Here is a 26,542-nt window from a genome sequence, read left to right on the forward strand (position 1 = left end):
GTGGATAAAACCCTAGGACACTGTGGTCAACAGGAATAACCACTGTTATGATTTAGATACGAGGTGTTCCCAAAAGCTCATGTATGACAAAACAGAAGATCCAAGAGGTGATATCATTAGATTAGTAGAGTTGTAATTTAATCCACGGATTAATCCACTAGTATGGATTAACCGGATGGTAACTGTAGGAAGACAATGTATGTTTGGAGATGATAGGACACTGGGGATGTACATTTGGAATTCATATTTTATCTCTGGTGAGTGGAGCTCTCTCTCTGTCTCTTGGTGCCATGTCCTAAATTGCTTTCCCCCACCACACCCACCCTTCCACCATGATGTTCTTCCTCACCTTGGACCCAGAGGAATGGAGTTAGCGGACTATGAACTGAGACTTCTGAAACCATGGGCACCAAATAAACTTTTCCTGCTCTAAAATTGTTCGTGCAGGTCTTTTGGTCTCAACGACAGAAAAGCTGAATAAAACAACCGCTATGGAAAACAATATGGAAGCTCCTCAACAAATTAAAACTACCCTGTGACTCAGCAATTCTACTTGTGAGTATTTATCCAAAGGAATATAATCAGTATGGGCCTCAGCAGGAAAATTCACTGGAAAACTATTCAAAATAGCAAAGGGACGGAAACAAGCTAAGTCCATCAACTGATGCATGGATAAAGAAAATACTGTAAGTGTATACCATGTAACACTCTCCAGAAGACATACTAATGAAAGTCATTTGCAGCACTTAAGTAGGTGATGTTTTCTAGAGCTGGAGATTATTATATTATGTGAAAGACGTCAGGCATGGAAAGACGAGTACCACATGATCTCACTTGTATGTGGAATCAAAACCAAGTTATCTCATAATGTGAGAGTAGAACTCTGGTAGTAAGAGGAGAAGGAAGGGATGGGAAGGGATGGATGGAGAAAGAGGGATCATTGGGAACTGAGTCACAGTTAGGAGCAAGACATTCTGGCATGCTACTGCACATCAGAGTGAACATAGATAGCCATGAGGTAATGTATGTTTCAAAACTTTAGAAGGGATTTAATATTTTCACCATAAAAAATGATAATTGTTTGAAGGGATGTGTATGTATAACCTGATTTAAACATTATACAATGAATACATGTATCTAAACACCACCTGACTAATATATACAATTTTGCATTTTTATGTTAGTTTTTTTAAAAAAAACTATTAACTATAATAAGTGTGAATAAATATTTGTATTTTTAAATGAATTTAACTGTCTCCATTCTTCATTTCACTGATATGCCTGTATCCTCACCTTGAGGGACAGGTATAGTGTATGTGATGAGTGAAGAGACTTTAGAAAGGTTGAGTAGGCAGCCATGAGGACAATAGCATAGTCTCTTCTAAGCCTTGGGGCTACAATTCACAGGAGAGACACGTTCACTTTATGGGGTTGGGAAGACCAGAGATGAAGACAGAAAACAGTCACATGGAAAACAAGAGGAAAGAAGGGAGAGAACCAGATTCTCTTTCAAGGACCTACCGTTCCATCCCCACCGCAGGCCAGAATTCTCAGATTAGGTACCTTCCTGTAGAGCTCAAGCCTGAAGAGCAAACAGAAGAAAAAGTAAACAAAAGAACAAGTACTATGGGTAGCAAAGAGAAAACACAGGACATGATCGGGGAGGTGGCATCCCCTGGGAAAAATGTGCCATCCTGAGGACGACAATACCCTTAAAACAGGTCCAAGTAACCACAGGAGAACTCGTCCAGCAACTGGACCACAGGTTGAAGCCAACAGAATTTTAAATGGCCAATACTGAATGGGATTTGGGGGTGTCCCTAGGTTCTTATTTCTCATGCTTCCCTTTATTATATCAACTCGTATTTATTTTTTTTCTCTTTAGTTCTTGACTTTTTCTCTTTTTCTTTTCCTATCATTCACTCTTCTCCTTTCTTAAAGAAAACCATCATTAATTGATAAACAATACCCCTTATATGTCTTCTTATTATTATATTAGCTTATTATATTAGCTTTTCCTGGAATTACTTAGTTTTAAATCTGAATTCCCACTCTTAATTCTAGAACTTTTTTTTTTAGAGAAATGGAGATTTTCTCCACTATTGTTATAACCATACCTACAAGTCTATCACTCAATGGACTCACTCACAGCCCTACTTACACTTCCAGCCCAAGAGGGAAGATTTATTGATTTTCCTGTACTGTTGACTTTGCCTGCTGAGGACAGATTGTGTTCTCCTACCAGATGGCAATCAAGAAGATGTAGAGATGCTGCCCCTGGTGATCATCTGCTACTTAAGTGAAGCTATTACTGGGTCTGCTCTAGAAAACATCACCTGTTGAAGTAAAAGGATGTTTTCTTTTTCTGAAAATATTTCCTGTCCTTTCTTCCTTTCTATGGTGACCTATAAAGTATCTACCTGAGGTCTCACTAAAGTGATAAAATTTTATTAAGTGTCAACAAATAAAAAGACACAAGCCAGCGTAGCAGATTCGCCTTAGCACAATCAAATATAGGAAAAAAATACAAAAGGCTTAGAGCAAACTCTAGTGGCAAAGAAAGGCAAAGATTTGGGGAATGACAAATTTAAGTTTCATAATTCATGTTCTCCTGCATGTTTAAAATATATAATCTATCCGTTCATGCAGGAATAGTATTTCTGTAGAAATCATCTGAGTTGACATCTCTTTGCTTCTGATATTGCTACTTATTTAAAAGACTCGTATCCTTTATGTTTTAATGTTTAATCAGATAAGATCAGAACTCTCTTAGTAGGTGGCTTTAAAACAGGAAGTACAAAATAGCAAAAGTGATCCTGCTCTTTTCCACCATGGACATTCAATCACCTTCATGTAGACCTAATTTTCAACATTCTAGCAAAAACAGAGAATAAGATTTTTGAGAAACTCGAAAAATGGATTGAGTAGGAATTTAAATGTTTTTCCCATGTTGGTGTAGAGCCCACAGTTAAAATCATCAATCAATCAATCTCTCAAACACACACATATCCACACTCGCAAGCCCTCTAAATCAAATATTCACAAATAAATATGGCTCTGCTCCCCAGAGGTCAACCCACATTGCCAGTAGTGTGCATCTCCAAAGTTGTACATGCATAAACAGAAAAATAAGGGGTCCTTTCTCAGTTCACAACTTGCTATGAATAATCTACAGTAGCACACAACACACATGGGCAGCAAATACATTGGAAGTGCTCGATGAGTCAGCAATTGAGAAGTATGTTTATTTATTTATTTATTAGTTCTAATCAGTTATACATGACAGTAGAAAGCTCTTCAATTCATTGTACACAAATGGAGCAGAATTTTTTACTTCTCTGGTTGTGCATGAAGTAGAGTCACACCATTTGGGCAATCATACATGTACTTAGGGTAATACTGTTCATCCCATTCCACAGTCTTTCCTACTCCTTTCCCCCATCCTCATCTCCCCTTTTGCCCATCCAAAGTTCCTCCACTCAGCCCATACCCTCCTCATATGGATTAGTATCCACTTATCATAGAAAACATTCGTCCTCTGGTTTTTTGAGATTGGCTTATTTTGCTTTGCATGATATTCTCCAACTCCATCCATTTTATGTTTTGAAAGAAAGTAACACGAGAAAGAATAAAAGAGACCACCAGATAACATTTTAAAGGTAAGAAAGTACAGGTGAGAGAGTAGAGAAGAGATGGTCAAAAAATGTTTCACAAGGCAATCAGGTAATGGAGCTTGACCCTCAAATCAGAAAGTTCTTCTTGCCTACAATACATTTGGATCCTGGAGGATATTCCAGACTTACGCATCTTTTGGCCCTTCCTGCGAAAGGTCAAAAACTTGCCGTGGATTCAGATACCACATGAACATCTGTAGGACTTTGGTTCCCTGTAGAGATAAGAGAAAAAAATGAAAATAACAAAAATTTCCCAATATTAAAAAATTAAAATGCAGAAATTTTCTAAAATAATATTTACTTATAAAAATGTAGAAAAGTTGTTAAAATAATGAGCTTTGTTCACAGATAAACAAAGGTTGAACAGCGAAGTGAGATGCTAGTCTAATGTGCAATTCTGGACAAGTTTCTTAATTTCATTAACTTCAGTCTCCCTTCTCTTTAATATAGAGATAAGATGCCTAGTTCACAAACTGGTTGCCAGTGTTAAATGCAATGGTCCAGGAGCACATCATAGTGCCTGGTGTGTGATAGGCACTTAATGAAGGGTATTTATAACTTTATTAACATTGCCTAATGTATGAAAATGCATACAGGAAAGCTAACAATCAGCATCTGCAATGTAACCTTAATTTTTACTTTTTGCACAGATTATTATTGTCTGCATAATATAAAAATTGGGTAGTATTGGCAAAGCATGATTTCATTTTTTTTCTAACAGTTACTGGGAATATATACAAGTCATATATATATATATATATATATATATATATATATATATATATATATACAAGTCTTACATAAAACTGTACCAAGTTAGTAAGACTATAGTTTACTTTGAGACTTTTCCAATCTCCATGTCTATGTCAATTTAAACCAAACCTTTTTCTGTCACATGAAAGTTTTTGGAGTGTGTTAAATAACTATGACATGTATCAAGATGATCAGGGGGTTGGGTTGTGGTTCAGTGGTAGAGCTTTCACCTAGCACGTGCGAGTCACAGGGTTCAATCCTCAGCACCACATAAAAATAAAATAAAGGTATTGTGTCTGACTACAACTTAAAAATATATATATTTAAAAACAAGATGATCAGGAAGAAAGGCAAAAGGCAGTTTGGAAATAATCTCTTACAGGGAACTGTACAAAAAGAAGTAAATGATCTTTTCATTACTCAATACCAAAAGAGCTTTAAAATTAAGTGGGATGCCTCACTTTATGAACCTCAGAGCAAATAATATTTGATCAGTTAAGCAGAGTTGGTCGGTTGTAATTCTGTTCTGTTAGTGAATATCATGCTTGCTCTTTCCTAAAATATTCCTGAATTTGTATCATATCTACTGTATTTAAGAGTCATCCTCCTGTGATAGAAAAAGCATGACATTTGAGTCAGAACTAACTTGGATGTTCTAACTGCGTGATCATGAACACTTACAATCTTGCAGAAATGAAGTGTATAAACCAGAAGGGACGTCTACCTTCCGGGGCGATTATGTGAATTAAGTGAAACGGGAGTAGTTATGTATCTAGCATGGTATGTGGCACAAAATAGACCTTGATAAATGTGAGTGCCTTTCTTTTTTGCTCTTTGTTAATCTATTCATTAAATTGCACTTGATGGTGTGAGGGTTAAAGCGTAGTTTGTAATTATCACATTGTTATGCCAGTTGCTACAGAGGCCAATGCAGGTCTTTTGTTCCAAGTATCATCCAAACCTGCAATTTAAAAGTTCTGCTTTATCATGTGCCTGCTATAATTTTAGGAATAACATTCTACTCATAATTATTACCAGCAGTCCTCCAGTTTCACCACAGGACATATTTTGCTCCCTGTCAAATACAAACAGATTTAGAGACATAATGCTAACAAAATTGGATCATTTTCTTTCTCCCCATGCTGGGCCTTGCTCCCAAGTGTGTTTGGGATTATTTCAATAATCTTTTATGCTTAATAAGTAACATAAGAGTCATTTTAATGACCAACCAATTTATAGAACATTTCCAACCAACTTGCTAGAAAATTAATTTTTCAGTTTTGTATTCCCTGAGCAGTGTGAATTGTTGGTGTTAATTACTCCTTCCTACCTTTGCTGTGCTAGAGTGCACATCTCAATCTCAGCTTCGCCTACTATGCATATGATACAAGGTTGTTAACACCTTTCCAAAATGTAAAAATAAAAACATTGAGAGATTATTTTTCCTTAACCTAAAATTTCTCTAAAAGATGTGCAGCACTGTTTTGGTTTTGCTAATTTTCAATTTGTGTTAGTGGGAACCTAATTATCTCAAATTATTCTTTCCAGGGAAGGGTACTAATGAAGGCTGGTGAGTTGCTCACTGCATATCCTGGGGAGGTGCCATTTGTGAAGCCAGCTATTGGGATGATGCTGCTTCCTGGGAATTGAGCAGGAATGACCAAGCATGGCTACACTATCAGAGCTGACATTCAGCATGATATAATTACTTTTTTAAGAATAGAAGTTCAGTGGATTAGACAAAGGGGAATGAAGAGAAGAAAGGGAGGATAGAAAAAGGAAAGACAGTGAAATATGACATAACTTTCCTATGTGCATATATGAATACACCACAGTGAATCTCACCATTGTGTACATCCAAAAGACTGGGATCCTGATTAGAATAAGATATATAAAAACATATATATATATATATATATATATATATATACACACACACATACCAAGTTTGTATAAATATATCAAAATAGATTATAATGTCATGTATAAATAAAAAGAAAAAATATATATTTTTTAAAAAAGTAATCTTCTTTCCAAGACACGATATTCATTAGGAAAAATAAATGTTTGAATAAAAGCAATTGAAAAAAAATCAATCCTAGCAGGTGGGGAGAAAAGGTCTAATTCACACATTTAAGTGAGTTCCATTAACTCTGCTGCCACCTCTAGGATAAGCTACTTTAGGGCTTTAATAGAGGTAATTTATTAAATAGAACTGAATGGCCTGACAAATACTAATTCACTGGGGAAAGAGTAATCTGTGTCTTTCTCAATGCAGGATTAAATCTACCCAGTCATTTATACAACTGTCAGTCACTAGCATGTCCCAAGCACTCCTGTAGTTACCACAGGCTCTGTGACAAACAAAAGAGTTGCTACTTTTCTGCAAGAGTTTGGTTTTCTCTAAATAAAAAAAAATAATAATTTTCACATGAATTCCAATACACATCACAGATATAATAATACCCCACTGACCACAGAACTTTTTGAGATACTATGTGACTGGGTATTCCTGAGGGGTTAAAAAAAATTACCCTTTCCAGCTCTCAGGAAAATGCATCTTCCCCTCAAATAAGTGGATTGTTATAGAAGGAAATGAACAAGGTTCATTCATTCCCCTGCTTTGTGCCCAGCAGTTTTAGGTGGGCGAATGAACCAGAATTCCTCTTGCTCTCAGAAGGAAGTTCTATGCATTGTTCATAGAGGAAAATGTGGCAATAATGACCTGGGGCTACGGAGAAGCAATTAAATACAGGTCAGCTCAAACAGCACACAGATTCATCAAAGCACTGCCAAACAATTCTGCCATATGATCAAGTCTTGGTTCATATCATATGGACATTATCTAGATCATGCAAAAGACAACTGCACAGACAGTGTGAGCTTAAAAGTGTGAGCTTCACTTTGTGGAAAACTAAGAGTCACTGAAATGCTTTAATCAGAAATAGACCAACATTTTAATGCAGCACCAGTCTGGCTAAGACATGCAGGTTCTAGGCCTGGCAAAGGAGCCCATGGCTTGGTTAGTGTCCTACCACCCCCAGGTTCCCACCAATATTACAGTTTAGAAGAGGGGCTTTATACATATTTGTGGTTCAATTGTTTTGATCCCATCTGTTGATGCTGGTTTACCAAGAAGATCTCGAGGCTGTATTTTAACACATGCCCTCATCTATTCCCTGCTCCTCTGTCCTCTTCCCAGGCAATGCTAACCCTTAGGAGCCTACATTTTTATTTATCTCCAGGTTGAAACATCTCCATCACTGCAAAAACCAACTTCCTCATTGAAATTGTTTGTCCAATTATTTAGAAACAGATTGAAGACTGAAATTCCTCCTTTGAAGTATTTCCTCTTCATCTACCTCTTCTCCCCACCTTAGTGTGACTGGCCCCTGACTTGGGAAGGAGGACTTGTCTAAGGGATCCTGTTGGCAGATGGTGGTATGGGCTCAGCAGCAATAGCCTGTCCACCGGCTGAACATCCCTTCCTCAAATGCTCCTGCCTGTCAGGACCTGGAGCCCTGACCCAGGGATGCAAGGTCTACCATCCCTCTGCCCTGGAACTGCACATAGGTCAGGGTAAAGAGCCAGAGTCTCATACCCTCGACTCCCAAAACTGGGTAGCAGAAATCATTTTAGTGTCATTTTAGTGCTTAACCTTAAATTTATAATGCAAATCATCTGGAATGAAGTAAAAAAAAAAAAAAAAAAAAAAAAACATGGGGTAGGGGAAAAGAGAGAAAGAAAAAGCCAGCCAACACAGGGCACATTGAGAGGGATCAAAAACTCTTCAAGATTCAAATTAGAAAGATGTTAGTGACTCTAGGCCATCAAAGAGAAATCATAGTTTTTGAAATTAAAGTAGAAGTATAAGGGAGGGGCCCTACTTCTCTAGTCCTCTAAAGTTCCCATACAGAGGAGGGGTCCATATTGAGGTAAGCTCTGTCTTCCATCTCCTACCTCCCTCCTGCAGGGGGAGTTGTTCAAAGAAAATATTTCCATCTCTGATCTAAGTGCCTGTTTCCTCAGATAATTCAGATCTCAACAATAATTACAGCACTACCAATGTCCAAGCCTTTGCAAAACAATATAGTCTCCACTTTGGAAATATTGGAAAAACAGACAATTCTTGTAAAGCTTAAAGTAAAAAAAAATAAACTAATGCATTTTTTTCAAAGAAGGACATAGAAGTAACTCCTGTGTTTGTTTATGCCATGTTGAAAATTTTCCTGACATACATACAATAGAGTATAAGAAAAAAGCTACGGGTATTTTTCTTGCCAGTAGATGGCGCTATCATCTAGTAGTTACTTAACAGATGAAGTTTCAGAGAGGAGTTAAAATCTAAATAGTTTATATCCAAAAACCAGATAATGGGATAAGTAAATTATTAGAAGGCAAAAATTAGGATCCAACTGATTTCTTTCCTCTATTACTGGTAACACAATAAGCTCTTTCCAATCAGAGTGGCTTTCTGGGCAGCAGGGGTTAGCAGCTCCTGGCAGCTGGTTAGAAATGAGAGTCTACCCAGGAAATTCAGAGCCATCCCTGACTTACTGAGGCAGCATCTGCAACTGTAGCAGGATCTCCAAGCAAACTGCATATTAAATGTAATCATGCTGCTCTGTTCAAAAGCCAAAAGATTTCACAAACCCAAAATTCTTTAAAAACAGCAAAAACCTAGTTGCCTTTGCACAAATCCAAAATCCTCATCCAAGTTTTCCGTAGGTTCATTCTAATCTTTATCTAATCCCATTTCCAATAACTTAATATGCACACTCCACTCACCACATTGTCCTTGAAGTGAATAATTTCCATCATGACATCTGATCTTCTATTCATATTGTTTATTATACAATTATTAGTCTGCCACGTACTGTGTGCTAGAAATAAAAGATTTCCTATCACCCTGAAGTCATATCTTGCCTTTAAAATTTCACAGCACTTTCAGTCAGAGCCATTCAATTCAGAATAAACAGTGAAAGTTATTTGAATTATTTTGTTTTTCTATTTTGTGTCATTAAAAAACACAAATCCTTAAAAAAATCACTTAACCCTATCTTCTTTCTTTCAATTTTTGTTTTGTTTTGTTTTCTGTTTAATGAAACAGGGAATGACACTAGTCTCTGAAGACCCTGTCATCAAAATTTACACAAAGACTAGAATAGGAACAAGCTGTTTCTTAACTTGTCAGATCTGTGAAGACAGGCACAACTCACAAGCTTCTATGGGCCTAGGAGAAAAGTTTGATTATAATGATTTAGTAAATGAGTTTTTATGTGACCTTTCATGATAAAATGGATTTTATATTAACTGTTATGATAAAATAATTTGATACTAATTAGCATGTGGCACTCAGGTGGCCAAAATCATAAAGCCAACTACATCCACTTTGCTGTATTCCATGGTCCTCAACCATATCCCAACCCTTGGTAGGCTACAGAGAGGTGAACTCAAGAGCAGTCATGGTTCAGGGCAAACTGAACCTCAAAGGGTAAGAAACCCATTCTTAGTCCCTCCTCTATGGACACTTGAATTCACCATCATTTTAATATTAAGATCATCACTCAGCAACTCAAAATCAAAGGATGCTGAAAATGAATGTTTCCTTGTTTATAGTACATTTCTTTCCCTTGATCTCTACAATGCCAAAACATATTCTTAGCATAGCAAGTTGTCAAGAATCTTGAGAAAAGAAGAAAAGAGGGAGAGGGATGTTACGTTTAAATCCTAAACTCTCCTAAGAGAAGCCTTAACATAGTTAATGTTAGTAACAATGACGTCCTTTGGACTACGGGGTTAATCCTAACTATAGGATTCCCTTCCTTACATGAAGAGGCAAAAGAGCTTCCAACCTCCAGTTGTTCACTGTGAAACCTCAAAGAATCTTGTCTCCAAATGTAAACTGTTCACATGAAAACACCAGAAATCAAAGTCTATAGAAGCGTAGTGATAAGAAGCCCCAGAGAGTGGGAAGAGAATCGGATGAACAAAGACCCAGATTTTAGAACAAATTCTATCCTTTAAAGAGCATTGTCACTTTAGGTGTGTCCCTAAATATTTGTAAAGCTGTTTCTATATTTTCAAGGTAATCATTACCTACTAAAAGGGTTTGGGCAAAAACAGGATGAAATCCTTGGAAGCTGATATATTCTACAGCTTTGGTGGTGTCTGTTAATAATTGCTCTGACCCATGAGTCATCCATCTCCCTTATCTTGAGGAGAGGGGCAAAAGTAGTTGGGTCTAAATTACAATGGGAAGAACTAAAGATGGCCTGATAGAGGGATTCCCAAGGAATCCCTTGGGAACTGTGAATCCCTGAAACAGTAACCGAGAGAAATTTGGGAATGATCTTTCTTGAAAATATAAAAAGAAAATGTCAATAGTTTGGAGGACCTCTGCCTCAGTCCAGTTGGAAGTAGAGGAATAAATCACAGAACCTCCAGGCTTTGTCCAGCCCAATGAAGCCAACAATAACCTTGTCCTGTGAAACTAGCTGTCTGCCAATGCTTGGGGTCCTGGTGGTGCTATTTTAATTAATACTGGGAGTTATGTTTTCAAGAAATCATCTAAAGCTCTAAGTCAAACTCATGACAAATGACTCACCTGGTTTCCTCCACTCTTGGGGTTCACAAACACCAGCAAGGGTTTCATGAGAGGAGAAGAGATAGGTTTTATCACAAAAGGACGACCTTTGTTTTCCTGCTGGAAGAAGCAAGCAACACAGTTAGTACAGAAATCTACGCCTTGAAAGCAACCACAAAGCAAAAAAGTGGGAGCCCAACGTGGTGGGCGCTCCCACCTACCCCTCCCCCCACCAAAAAACCCTTTATCTTCTTTTGCAAGGATGACTCTTCATAGGACCCTCTATACATAAGTTGGAAGTCTCTGAAACTATAATTTGCTTCAGATAATTAAGCCTTGCTTTTGAGTTTACTCTGTGTACTCTAGGAATTCTAGAAATGTCGACTCTTATCATCTTCTTCTTCTTCTTCATTATCATCATCATCTTTGGGATGAGGTTTCCATGCAAATGCTCTGACTCTGAAGTGACAGTTGAGATGTCTGTGTGTGGTGTGTGTGCCTGTGTGTGTGCGTGTGTGTGCCTGTGTGTGTGTGTGTGTGTGTGTGTGTGTTCCTATTTATTTATTTGGAACAGAAAACATTCTGGTGAGATTAGAATATAAAGAAGAAGAAAGAGAGGTGGGAGCTGTGTCAGAAACCAAGCTTGGGCCAGGCCTTCTGCACAGAGCAGGCTATGGAAAGGAAGCTGTATTTCCTTGAAACCTAACTCTCCAACACTTACTTCAGTTCCTCTTTTACTGGCTTTCCTTTTAAAGCTTGTTCTCTTCTTCTTCCGATTGGAAGCCTTCAGGGAGTTCTGTAGGGAAAGAAAGAGCTGCCTGAGCCCAGAGGCAGGCAACCCCGGGGCTTCCATGCAGAACCATGTAGAGAGTGATGGCAGCACATGCTGTGGACTGCATGCTTCTCATGCTTTGACACTTCCAAGCCACTGCTCATGGGTAAGCCACAGACAGAAACCAGTCGAGTGCTTCAGAGTGAGCAACTGACTCCCCAGCACACGGAGGGCAGGGAGGGAGAGCCCCAGGGGCTCTCGTGGACTCACATAACAACACATGTTATACCTGCCAACCCTCCCAGTAAAAATGGAAGAATCCCAAATTCTCTGAGGGGCTCCAGTCTCCCGCCCAACCAGGTCCGTCTCCCGCCCAACCAAGTTCAAGTTCATCTCCTGGTATGGAGATCACCTATGTGGAAATGTAAAAAAGGAGGCCATTTTTCATGTTTTTCTTTTCTTTTGTTTCTTTTTTCTTTCCTGTTAACTTTTTAATGGTCTTTTAATAATAATTGTCATAAAATGACTCTTGACCCCAACAGAACTTCATGATCCAACCAACTACTGTATTAGCACTGATGTCTAATATTTTAAATGCTGAGGTAAGAGTCACCTTAAGTTACTTAAAACAGTAGGAGAGCAGTAATTGCCTTTTCTTTCTCTAAAGGCCATTGGTTTAGAAGGTCTTCCTGCTTCTATAGTAGCCTTTATTTTTTATTCTCTCGTGGAAGTGACTTGGACTAATTGAAATACAGTGACCTTTGAATTTGCTTTCCTTTCTAGAGATTTTATAGACCACAACTTGGTGATTATTTCAACTGACCATTAACTCTTAATATTTGATATAGACACTTAGAGAAGAACCTGTTAGAGAACAGACACAACTTACTGGTTGGAGACAAGGCAAAATCAGATTTAATAAGCAGAGTCAATAATTAATTAGATTGCATCTTCACAAGGATAAGATATTACTGACCATATAATAGATGTCTGACCAAGTGTTGAAGGCCTGAAATGCAGAATTCTTAACTTAGAAGTTCATACAAGTATACATACTTGCCATTGTTTGAGCAGTTAAAATTTAAAAAAAAACAGCTTGAAGAAATTTAGCTAATTATCTGCTTTTTAGAGTATTTTTCCCATAGAGCATTCAAAATAAACTTTAGTCTAGATTACATATATTAATGCATCAAAAATTAACAAGATCCAAACTAGTTTGCTTTTATTTCACTTTGACTTGAATATACAAAAAAAAAAAAAAAGTTCATCTATCACCTGTGTTTACCAAGGATGAAAGAAACTTTTAAGAATTACCACTTGTCTCAAGGTTTTCTTTCCCCATCAGTTTAGAATAAAATGAAAAAGACCCTGGAGCTCATGGGTGCTCTAGACCCCCAGGTGATTACTCATACTTACTGTTGACTATATCTCCCCTAAAAATAGATCTCCAGGTTTCTAAACCCTGGTTCAATGGGTCTTTTATCATGTCCTTGTCTCTTTTGCATTATGAAAGTATGTGATATATTTTAATAAATTTTGGTTTGTATAAAAGGGAAGAAAAAGGATCTGAAGTCTTTAAAAGTTTAATCAGCCACATGATCCAAGAAAAATGTTGGAAACCACTAGGCCGGCAGAAGAAGTGTCTATTTGGTGTCAATTAATGATGCTCTCAAAGATTCTCAACCATGTTTACGTATCAGTCTCACCCAAAAAGCTTTGTAAAAACTATTCATACCTGGGCCACATCAAATGTTCTTAATAAATCTGTTTGGGATGAAGCCCAAGCAAGCATATTTTTTAAAAGCTCCCCAGGCAATTCTACCATGTAGCCAGGGCTGAGAACTGCTTTTTGAAGCAGAAAAGAGGAACATGAGGAGTGTATAGAAGGGTACAGCAGATGAACAGGGGGGAAGCTTGAGTCTGATAGACTTGGTAGGGTCCCGAAATTCCTCATTACTACCTCTGTGACCTTGGCCAAGTCAGTTGAACTTTTTGAAACATCAGTCTCTTAATTTTAATATGAAGTGGTAATACCTACCTCAAAGGACAGGTGTGAGTTTAAATGAGAAAAGGTATGTGAAGCAGTTAACCCAGTATCCACTGCCTCGTCCCCAGCTGTACAGCCCAGCACCCAGAACAAGGTTGGCAGGATGTCTGCACTCCATCTTTGTTGGAACAGGGTGCACACGTTATCATACCTCACAGCACTTACTAACCCTCCGCAGAGTTTGGAAGTGAACCCTAGGAAGTTAACCCGTGCCTCCTAACTTAGCACTTCTAGCCGTTCACTGTCAAGAGCAGCTGCAGAATGCCACGTGCTCGCAAGGACACGCTGTGGACCTTGATTTTTGACTCTAAGAGATAGGTCTATCAGATCAGGCCAAGATCTTACAACAAGTTTCTTAAACTTGTCTGATCATAAAATCACAGCATTTCAGATGATTTTGAGGATCAAGCACACAAGGGGAACACGGAATTGGAAAAACACATCGAAATAAGGGTAGATATCTGAGAATAGTGCAGGTGAGGAACTCAACTCCCATAGGGAACAGACACACAAAACAGCCTTGGTAACACAGAGGTAGCAAATGCAAGTTCTTCTTAGCCTCACCCGGACGAAGGCATCTGAGGCCTTCCTCACTTCACAGACCAAGAAGAGGGTGAAGCCCAAGCACGGTGTTGTACAGTACCTGCGAGCGTCTGCGTGAGTTCTGAGACCTTACAGCCCTACGGTGGTCAGACAGCAACAGTGAGAGTGTGCAGTTTCCCAGCACGCCTCAACGTTCCCGAAGGCTCCCTTCTGTGCACATGGAAATATATACTTCTGTCTGAACATACGACCTCATTTGGAAGGCAGCATAATTCAGTGAGGAACAGATGAATGTGAAGGCAGACTGAGGAGGTGTTTGGGCCACAAGAAGATAAGTCACCTACCCTCACGAACCTGCAGCCTGGCCTATCCTCCTGGGTCAGACTGTTAGAGAATCTAACACAACAGTCTGCTTTTCAAGAAGGCCAAAAGGATATCAGGAAGGTACTGTGCAGACTTGTTGAAGACAGAGTCGAGAATTCTTTAATTCTTGGCCTGTCATCCAGAACGTCCAGGGCAGCTAACTTAGGGACACAAACGATTCCTTTTGCAAGATTAATACTATCCAAACAGGGTTTTGTTGTTGTTGTTTTGAGGGTTTTTGTGGGTTTGTTTGTTTTGTTTTTGTTTTGTCATTCTTCGGATCCCAACAGTAGTTGCCCCTGTACATTCTGTGCCTGTTCTTTTGTGAAAGACCTAAAGAAAAATAAAGGCGTTTTGTTTTTTGGACCCGATATCAGGGTCATCTCACCTTGCCACAGAAGTAATCCTATCAGCAAGACCCTTAACATAGTTATAACTCCTTCTTGGGCTGTTAAGAAATACTTTGGTATGAATCACTCAACTGTGAAAGAAACTTTAGGTCTTATTACTCTTAAGGGATTTTTCCAGGTTATGGGGCCACATATGATTGTTTGTAATAACAGGTCTTAAAAAAAAATAAAGATATACCAATTCATCATCCCAAAGGAAGTCATCCTCCCAAAATACTGAACCAAACTCTGATAGGCAACGGGAATGGGAGCAAGGACTGAGTTTCTCATTGCCTGCTCCAGCTAGGTCACAGTGATTCTGAGGATGGGCAAGCAGAAGAATAAAGAAAACCCGCATCAAAAGTTAAGGACACAGGAGAGGTAGGAGAGTAAGGAGTGTGGAAGTGCTGGGGACTGAAATGGAGCAAATAATATTCCATAACATGTTTGAATATTTCAAAATGAACCCCACAACTACGTGTAACTATAATGCACTAATGAAGACATTTTTTAAAAAGTTAAGGACATGGTCTCAAAAGCTGCAAATAGTCATATACCTGGTTAAATCACAAGTACTAGTTGACCTTTAGAATTCACCAAAGGAAATAACGTTGGCAATTTTAAGGGATACTGTTGGTCATTGCATAAAATTAGCTATTACATTTCATAGGTCCCCAGCATTTAAAGAACATTTTCCAATTATAAGGGATTAAAAAAACAAAAGGACTAATATAAAAAAAAGCTCATTCAGGGCCAGGAAGAAATGAATACAGCATTATTTATAAGTGGAACATTAAAAACAATATAACTACCTATCAATAGGGAGATTAACAAATAAACTGTAATACAACCATTGTATGGGATGTGGACAGCAGTTTAAAATATGACTTGGGTCTATAGGTCTTCATATAGACCTGTCCCCAAGGATCATGTTATTACTAGGCTGGAGCAAGTTCTAAAGCATTGAGAGTAGAATGAGGTCTCATATTAAAAACATGTACCCCAGTGCTCACAACGTCTCTATATCTTTTTCCATAGGTATGTTTTTATGCATGTAAATTAGTAGTAATAATTCCATATGAATTTTTTAAACATTTCTTTCAGTTGTAGATGGACACAATACCTTTATTTTATTTATTTATTTTTATGTGGTGCTGAGGATCAGCCCCAGTGCCTCACACAGGCTAGGCAAACACTCTACCACTGAGCTACAACCTCGGTCCCCATATGGATTTTTGATGGGGGAGAGAGACCTATAATTTAAAATGTTGGTAAAAGAAGACTGTTTTTTAATCCAAAAAGTTTACTTTTTTACAGGAAAAACATTTATGTATTACTCATTAAGAACTACACAATAAATCAAAAGACACAGTACTATCATTCTTCAAAGAAACCACAATGCTTCTATTCAGGCCTATACAGTCCCAACGGACTCAATTCAGGAGAGAGGATGGAGCATCATTTTATATTCTTTGCACAAAACTATAGACACCCTTTGAGATTACTGGGAGAGTTACAAAACAGAGACAGTTTTGGAAAAGCCAGTGGTTCAAAAGCAAAATATTTTTTTTTTTGAAGGATGTCTTGTCTCATGATGCGAAACTTCTGCAAAAAGCTTTCCCATCCTCATATTCTACAGCTGAATCCTGTAAGACATTCATGTGATGTGTGTCTTACTCCTCCTCTACAGGCACTTGCCCTGGTGTTTGAATAGATTCAGCATTGTTTATCTGATCAAAATATTGTTCTCTAAGATTTTCAGTCCAAAAGAGAAACGCTGATGTCTGTAACTTAAGATATAACTTGGAATCTAAACAAATCAACAGATTCAGCCTGAATTCTTCAGATTTTTTTTCGATTTGGATTCCTTAGAATCATCTACCTTCCACCATCTCTTCACTTCCAGTAATTAACTTCTTCCTCTCTCTAAGAGATTTGGTGATGAAACCCAGCAAATCATGCAGGCAGCCCATATTCCCCTCACAACCAAGATGCCTCAGGACTCCCAACTCTACAGCTGCTCAGGGAGCCATTATCCTCTCAGCCAGCCATCTCTTAACAGAGAAGAAAAATATGTGGTCCAATTCCATCTCTTTATGAACCACTTTTCCTGACTATAATACAGTTTCACTTCCTGCAGTTTCCGTTATCTACAGTCAACTATGTTTTGAAAATATTAAATGGAAAATTCCAGAAATAAAAAAAATCATCTATCTTAAAGAACTTTTAGTACAGTAGATTGATACTGTTGTTCTATTTTGGTTTTAGTTATTGCTTCCATCTCTAACTGTACCTAACTTATAAATTAAATTTTATCATAGGAATATATGCATAGGAAGAAACACTATATATATAGTGATACTATCCATGACAATTGTGGAACGATTTGAAATGCATCTCTGAGAGTAGGGGGAGACTCCTATACAATTAACCATTACTCCTCTCTGGAGTCATTTGTCTAAATACAAACATCCAAATACAGCTGGCTTTATTTGATGATCCATCTTAACCATTCTCAGTATGTTCTATCTACTTGTGTTGAACTTCTTTGTCTCTCTTCCCAAAACCATACCACCCACATCCTTTAAGACCAAGCACTGCGGTGTGATTTCCATTTAGCTTACCTTGATCCCAACAACTGAAAGTGCTCACTCCTGCCTAATAATTCTACAGTGTTTCTACATCTCAGGTAAAACTTATCACTCTCAACCTTGGATGTACAACTCCTTCCTGACCATGGCTGAACCAACCTTTCTAGCCTGTTGTGCTCCCCACCCAATGTGAATCTTTCCCAAAAATACACATTAACCAAAAAAATCACTCTTCTAAAAACAGCAGGAGGATGCTGTCTCCTTAGGATATTCATATTGTTGAGTGCCTCTTCTAGAATTCACAAATACTCTGTCCAATGATTTAGATGGATATATCTATGTTACCTCTATGGAGTATGCATTTTTTTGTGTGTGGAAACGGATCCCATCTGATTCATCTTTAGACCTCATAATACACATAATGGCATCTTTGAATATGGCTAATTAAATAACTGTTTACTTAATCCAATAAAGAATACACATTTTGTCATTTATTTTTAAACCAGTATGATAAAAGAATGAAAAATACACTGATGTAGATATGTAGAAAAATGTAGATATAAAATTAAAGTTGGAAAAAGATTTTACTCTGCTGCTCTCCATCTACTTTCCAAATTCTCTTTTTAAATACACTTGTCAATGTCTCAAATGAATTATCTGATATTACTGCCTCCGAATCATCAGGAACAACTTGGCACCCATGCTACACACTCTATAAACTACAATTTTTATTGTTATCCATGACTTAACCATCAACCTAAAGACTTTTCTCAATTCCTGTTATTATTTTTAATATCTATGGAATTCAACATTGATGGCCACCCTATTTTCTTTCCATTTTTAATAATGTAACTATGTTTCCATAGCTCTCTCCCAGTTTGCAGGATCCTCTTCTTCTACTTCCTGTAGGTGGACAATCCCCTAGTCTTCGTCTATTCTTTTATTCAATAAATGAATGGGCATTGACTCTCTTCCATAGCAGAGGCAACAAGCCAGTGAACAAACAATCCCACCACATGGGAAAATACAACAGTTACAGTGCCGCAAGATGCTCTGGGAGCAGAGCAGATGCCTGGCTACATCCCTTACTGTTCTCTCTTCACACCCATCCACTAGAAATTGCCTCCTCTTTTCATCCTTCAATAACTTCTGTCCTGACCTGTGTGTAACTGTCCAATATTTTCAACTGTTGTGGTATGTCTCCACTTTGATACTCTGTACTCCTTAAAGTCAACAAGAAGAAAGATCACGAAAGAGAGCTCTGTTACTTACAATGAGCCATGAGCTGTTCTATGTGCATCTGTTAGCTGATTAATCTTCATTAAAACCCTGTGAATTAGGTACTAGTATCATTTACACTGTGAAGAAGGGAAAATGAAATGGAAGAGTTTAAATAGTTCAATATTGCATAAATCAGTAAATGGTAAGGTTAAGGATTCAAGGAGTCCAAGTTCCAAAGCCACAGTTCTTAAACATTACTGTGCTGTCCCCAGACTCATCCTGAACCAGCTTTTCAACAGAATTTAGCTCATTAATTAACTTACTTGATGGCTTTGGAGCCCATAGAAAGAGAGATCATCAAAATTTTTAGACACCTAATTCAACAAAGCTGACTGTAGTCAGACAGTGAGGCAGTGTGGCCTCTCACTAAGAACTTGATTTCAAGAATCAAAATTCTTGGGTTCAAACACAACTTGAGCTACTTAATGTCCACATTGATGATTCCAGATATGGACAGGAAATATATCCTAGCATTCCTGAAACCAAAGAAGCTGTCCAAAACTTTACTGGCCATGACAGTAGGCAGGAGCCACCTGTAAGGGTTCCAATTCACAAAGCAGTGTGAATGTAGGAAAAATAATGAGGACCATATTCTGAGGCATATTGAGTGTGTGTGTGCGTGTGTGTGAATATACATGCACACACATGCCTGTATATTCACATACATAAGAATGAGGTGAATCCATAATGATACTCTGCAAAGACAATTCTTAAAAAGTTACTAGGGCATTAACCACCTTTGAAGGTTACTAGGGCATTAACTTATTACTCTGAAAATTTATTAATAAAGTCAAATACTCAAATATTTTTCTCCTATTTGTTGGTGATAGGGGAAGAAAAAATATAGCTAAGTAGTGAAAAAGAGTAAAAATTGGAAAACCACATTTTGGCAATCACTAATGAAATAATAGATTTTGAAGATGATCTTTAGGGGATAATACAATAGGTAAAAGGCTATAGTAAATGGATTAGGATGATAGTTTCCAAGCCCATTGATCATGACATTAATAATACTGAAACAATTTGATGTTATGTTCCTTTGTTAGAAATACAATACAAATACACAGCACCACCAATGCAGTCCTTCTCCCCAAAAGTTAACCCCAAATGTAAATGAGTTGCTATATTTCAATATTAATTTATACAAAATATAAGCAGTAAGGAAAATTGTTTAAAACTAAGGATACAAGCAGTTAAAATCAAGATATGGAGAATCCCACAGGAAAAAAGACCCAGTTTATTTAACAAATAAATAGCATGAAAAAATATGAGAGGATATTGTTACAAATTTAAAAGACACCTAAGGTATCTGTCCACAAAAGGCAGTGCAGGACTTTGAGTTATGATTTGAAAAACTTAACTGTTGAAAAAAAATAGTTGAGACAAGCAAAAAAAAAAAGCAATTAAGGAATTACTAATTTTGATGAGAGAAAGGTATGTCATTATCTTTTTAAATGTTATATTTTAAAGAAGCAAAAGGAGACATTAACAGATGAAACTGAAAGAAAAACAGTGGGGTAGATTCCACCTCAGGAAGGTGGGGCAGAGCGGTGAGGCCAGGAGAAAAATGCAGGTGGCTGGGAGCAGGTACAGGGGTCTCTGCTGATGGGCTGTCAAGGCCGACAGCCTGGGGTGATGCTGTACTGCAAGATTGGTCAAGGGTGCAAGAAATTGCTCTGTATTATTCCTTCCAGTTTCTAATGAATCTCAAAATTAATAATTCAATGAAAGAAAATAATCTGGCAGCGCCAAGGATAGCTGAAACAAGAATGGCAGAAAATCATATGGCTAGGGAAGACTGTAACCCATTTCGAAAGGGAAGAACCCATTTCAATTTTCTCTTTCTTCATTGGCTTGAAAATTTCCATAACAAAAAGGTGCTTTCAGAGGTGAGAAAAGAATACCATTTCTCTGCAGAGTGGAATCATCATCTGATTTTCCTAACTGTTCTATTTCTAGTTCTTTGAAATCCCATACCACTAAGGCATCCTACACACTCTTGCTAGCTTTTCCTTCTACGAGGATATTTTGACGCTGTCATTCCTTTGCTGATGAAGAAGCCAGTTACTTCAGGATAAAGTCCACATGTCTCCAGATCCCTCTCTGTCAGTCCAGTGCAACCTTCTGCTCACCCCACACACCTTCTCCCTCACCGCACACTTCAGGGCGACTCATTTCATAGTCCCACAAGTGTGATGCTGGACAAAGTGCCCTTGTTCTGGCCAGGCTTCTCTTTCTCTTCTCCACTGATCTAAGTCCCACCCATCTTTCAAAAAGCAGATTAAAACCCACCTCCTCATGAAACTCCTCCAACCTTTCCTTAAGGTAACTCTGAGTCTCTTCTGAACAAGGACTGTATGTTATAGCACAGAGTCTACCAGATCTTCTGACACAACCTAAGTTTTGATTTAACGGAATGAATATATAATGTAAAGCCTTGGAGAGATTACTAAATTATAGAAAGAAATAAAAAAGGAAGTAGAAATGTTAAAGAGATTCAAAAGTAAAAATTGGAACTCGGTACATTTGAATTTCAGACAGCAATACATATGTAGAGTTCACTGTGTCACCCTAGGCCACTCATCAAACACACCTTGGCAGTGGATACTAACATGTAAAATGAAAGATTATACAGAGTTCCCACTTTTTAACAAACAATACTGTACTTGTCTCTGGAAAAAAGGTTCCCAAATGTTCCGATGGATTCTAACTTGAAAGATCATTTATAAACAACACTCATGAATACAGGCTAAATTTGATATGAAACACAAAAAGCAAAACCATATTCCTCAGCTGCTAGCTTTTAAACACAACTGAGTTGATGAGAATAAATTGCATGAGAGACCACAGGAACTGGTCTACCAGCTTTTACATGCAGTAAATTCAATGAGACTTCTTAAACACCTATATGCCCTGGGGGAGGTTGATACGATCTCTCTCCCTGTTGCATGAAAATTTTTCCATCCTATAAGTTGGAGCTCACTGTCCAGGATGCAGGGTATGAAGGAAGAAACATGTTCAATCAAAGAATATGACCTAGTCAAGAGACCATCACAGTCTCCAAAATAAGGAAGCTGAGGCTCGCTAGGACAGGAAGCACATGGAGAAGAATACAGGACAGGGTTAGGAACTAAGAGGATAAATTCCACTTTGCCTTAAGAAAGGGCTGTTACTCTCTGAGCAGGCCTTGTGTATGCAGGAAGGTCACAACTCAGTCTGCCCTCAACTGACTCCCTGGAAATTCCCAGGCTGGAAGAGAAGAGAGTTGTATGAAAACCAGCCCTACCCATCAGTGGACCTCCCTGAAACTCAGGGCAACTACCACCAAAGAGACTATCATGAGCAAATGAATGGGGAGGAAGCACCCCTGCTCTAGAACTTTGATTTGATTAGGCTGATTCCATGAGGGAGCCCAGTGCAGTCAAGTGCTGGGCAACGGGGATGAATTTAGTGGCTTAAGCACAGGACCTTGGGGATGACTGAGCAGAGGTCTCAGTAACCCAGAGAATAGTCAGGGGGAGAAAAGCAAGGAGCAGCAATTCATTTTTCTCTGCACTGGGTTTGCAGCACCAGGGTCCTGGCAGTTACCTGAGGTTTCTTCACCTTAATGATCCAGGTGGGCGGGACTATAACGGCAGCATGAGCCCCCAGGGAGCAGGGTTCCTCAATGTGATGCAGCATGAAACAGGTCACCTTATTGTGAAACTGAAGAGAAAAATGGGCTAATAAGCAATTCTAGGCAAAAGGTAATGTCACAGTAAGAAGGAGTAAGTGCATGCACACACACCATGCATGCACATCCACCTCCCCAACACACACACAGGCGCACGCATACACACACACACACACACTCACACACACACAAAGGGCACTTCCTTCTCAACACCACCCAACCAGCCCCAGGAGCTTAGAGACCAGCTTTCTATTCTGCCAGTATAGACTTTACCACAATTATTAAGGAGAAATCAACATGGCAGAACAAGGCAGAAACGTGGAAGGTTCTAGTAATCCCCACTGCACACAGTTGTGTTTCTTCCCTGGTGCTCGACACAGACTTGGTTGAGTAAGGATAACATGGAGAAGGAAATGAAGGCAGCTAAAAGGCAAGGCCGGCCCTCTGCCTCTCCTTTTTCCATCAGAGACAGCAATCCCCCCAGGTTCTCTCTCCAGTTAGAGAAGCCAGGAGAGAGGCAGGATGTCCCCTCTAGAAAGTTAGGAAACCCAGAGGTAACAAAGTATAAAGAGAGTGCCTGGGCTAGGGTTGTGGCTCAGTGGTAGAGCGCATGCCTAGCATGTGTGGGGCACTGGGCTCAATTCTCAGCACCACATACCAAAAATAAATAAAATTTAAAAATTCATCAACAACTAATAAAAATATTTTTTAAAAGAATTTTAAAAAAAGAGAGTGCCTCTGCTCCATTCCTCAACAGCCTTTTAAGAAAACACAGTGCCCTAATACACTTGGCAATCCTGAAGTGCTTTTTGATTTTGAAAGGAAGAAAGGAAGCAACTACAGATTAATAATCATAACAGCATCTCAGTGTGAGGGGCTTAACTGGGCACCCCAGCTTAAGGCTGGGACTGATGGCCAGGGGCCATTCATACTTGCAATCATCTTTTGACTAGAGTGATAGCAACGTGCAGTAACATTTATCTTCTAACAAACATAAAATCAACATTATACAATAATTAGGGGCCTCCGATTTTAATTATAGTGATTTCTTCAAACTTCATGTCAGTTTTGACTTGGTTTATATTTATTGTGATCATATAATTTATCATTTTAGCTGGAACAATTTAAAAGTGAAGGGGATCACTGATAATAACTATGTGAGAAAAACAGACATAAATCAGCACTCAGGAAAACTAGCAAATAGAGCCACTGTAATTTTAATAATACTTTTTCATGTTTGCATATCTTTAAGATCTGCTGTGATCCAGTAGCTAATTACTAATTGGTCAATTAAGGATAAAATACTTAATAATTTTCCTTGCCACTAGTTATTTGCATTTTGCAAAAGATTAAATTTTCCAGGGGAATGATATTTGAATGCCTTCTTTCAAAAAAAATGTTTTAATTGTGTGTCTAAAATTTTCATTGTCTATCTACAATGGTGTGGGTCTCAGAGACTGACAAAGTGAACTCTTTCAATTTGTATTTGAGTAATCTCCAATCTAGTGACTAAGAGGCAAATTCAAGATCACACAGCTTTTAAATGGTGGAACCAGGATCTCAATGAAGGAAACTCAGCTACCTAATCCAAGGTCCATTCTTGTGTACCATAGAGATTCACTTGTTTACCTATACTGTTAAAATACATCATGTTTATAATATTGTGAAAATTTTTTATTTATAATACTTGACAAACCACCTTCTACCATGTGAGAAAGGGGGAAATTCAGATTCATGTGGAATCAACCAAAGGTCTGCCTTAATGGTCAAATGAAAGTTCAGTCTCTGTATTAACTCAGTTGGACTATAAATTAGAGAGCATACATGTTCATTGGAAAGTGGGCTTGCGTTTCCAAATTGACCCTGACAGACCATCTGACCCTACCCTGGTAGCAACATGGTGGAGCAGATGCAGCCTTCTGAGCCCAGCTGCCCATGATGTCATCTCACCAACAGGGTCTCACCAGGTCAGGGAGCTCAATGAACCCACTGCAGCATGAAAGTAGCCATAGGTGATACATAAATGCAAAAAACAGGGACACAGAGTCCATAAGTAACTAGGCATGGCTAAGTTTTGATAAAATTTCTTATTTATAAAAATAGGTGTGGGCCATATTTAGCCCTGGGGGCTGCAATTTGCCAAATCCCAAGTAAGAGTAACAGAAATAACAGGCACACTGGCTGACGAGTATGAAAATGTTAGCATCTAGTTTGAAGAGAGAAGTGAGGCGCTTTAAAAAAAATGAGGGGACAAAGGGAGATAGAAAAGAAGAAACATAAGTGGGAAAATGACCATGGGACACTAACATATATACATGTGCAAATGTAAGGAAGAGCTAGATTTCAATGAACATACAGATGGCATCATCCCAATCTAGAGAAACCTGAAGAAGGACACAGGAGATTTTCACACTGAGTGCCACCAAAAAAAAAAAAAAAAAAATAGTCACCCATGTCAAAACTGGAGGAACATGCCTGGACATCTGCATTAGAGGGTCTCTCCTGTTGACCACTGCTCTGTTCCCAATGCTAACCTGCCTACCAGGAGGAGTTCTCAGAATCTAATGGAAAGGAAAGAAATGTGGTCCAGGAGTGAGAAGCCCTCTGTTCCAGCCCCAGGACTGGCACCATGGGAGGACCCCCCAGTCTTTGGGCCTAGGCTTCTCAACATGTACAAAAGAAAGGGGTAAATGTATTTCTGTAGTTTCTCTCAGTTCATCTGTACAGTTGTTCTATAGTTTTGCTGTCTTTCTTCCTTCAAGGATTCTATCTGGAAGAGTAGTATGTTCCGTCAGGCTCCTGTTCCCCTGGCGGACAGGAACTCAGGCACCAACAGTGTATTTTGGTCGCGTGAGCCCACGTTGCTGTATCTCATCCCAAACTTACCGCCTGCTTGCACCAGGAACAGCTGATGGCCACGATCTCTTTACTGTGGAAGGAGAACTTTTGCTGGAAGCCCTGGGATATTAGGACAAAAGACACAGAATTTAAAACCATCTAAATCACAGCACACATCTGCCCTCCTGAAGTTCAATGAAGTAAATAAGGCCAGAACTGTCACCATTACTATAGTAACCAGGACGACAAGTGCCACCATCATCACTGTGCTCTCCACCTTCTGCCATGCAAAGAGTTTCTATTTCTGAACCACCCAGAGTGTGAGAAGGAGGAGGCCCTGGCATTTCCTATACCACTAACTTCTCTAAATCAGCCACACACAAAAAAAAGAGCTTAAAAAAATATTTCTGATCTAATTTTATTATAAGAAAAGGAAAAGTCACTACTGGTTCCCTGATCCAATGTCACAATGATCACGAATCTCAGAGACTTTATATGCCTTAAGTGTCCAAGAACTCAGAAAAACAGAAGTAAAATATCAAAGAGACAGTACCTAGAAGTCAGGGTCTGGGAGAAGTCCAAGGGTAGAGTAGGAAATTCAAACACTTTCATCATCCTCTTGGGATGTCTGCTCACAAAACAAGCAGCTTTTAGTTTTTATTCCTCATCAACAAGCACCGATGAGATCGATGGAATAGCAGAAACAACCTTCTTAAATGAACAAACAGAATGACTCTTCCATCAGGAACCAGAGAGGTGGTTTTAGTTGCTGCTGTCTTTAAATAATTACCAAAGAGAAGTTGGCAGTAATGTTCAAAGAAATTTTTTTCCCCACTGTACAGTCATTTCTCACTGCCTGTGAAATCTAAACCCAAACAAAGAGCAGTAACAAAAAACTAAATAGGGCTTCAGTAAGGTGGTCAGAGGAAAAGAGAAAGATGTGATGGGCAGGAAAGTTATTCCAGGCACTGGCCAAATAAGTCCTGCTTCATGTATATGGATACTTTTAAGTTAAAGTCAGTTTACAGGCTA

The 26,542-nt window shown here is 38.6% G+C and overlaps 1 protein-coding gene across 2 annotated transcripts in view; it reads right to left on the reverse strand.

Moving 5' to 3' along the window:
• DGKI (diacylglycerol kinase iota) overlaps positions 1-26,542 on the reverse strand; it is a gene marked incomplete at its 5' end in the record, with an annotated part of 420,328 nt that overhangs the window by 188,348 nt on the left and 205,438 nt on the right. For both annotated transcript variants that reach the window (XM_081286431.1, XM_081286430.1), the window contains 6 exons: positions 1,522-1,582; positions 3,804-3,886; positions 11,035-11,133; positions 11,735-11,809; positions 22,588-22,704; positions 25,559-25,630. In XM_081286431.1, coding sequence (XP_081142557.1) covers positions 1,522-1,582; positions 3,804-3,886; positions 11,035-11,133; positions 11,735-11,809; positions 22,588-22,704; positions 25,559-25,630 — 507 coding nt within the window. The remainder of the gene's footprint in view (positions 1-1,521; positions 1,583-3,803; positions 3,887-11,034; positions 11,134-11,734; positions 11,810-22,587; positions 22,705-25,558; positions 25,631-26,542) is intronic.

Source organism: Spermophilus citellus (assembly GCF_964194105.1).
Source record: "Spermophilus citellus genome assembly, chromosome: 3".
Lineage (NCBI taxonomy): Eukaryota > Metazoa > Chordata > Mammalia > Rodentia > Sciuridae > Spermophilus > Spermophilus citellus.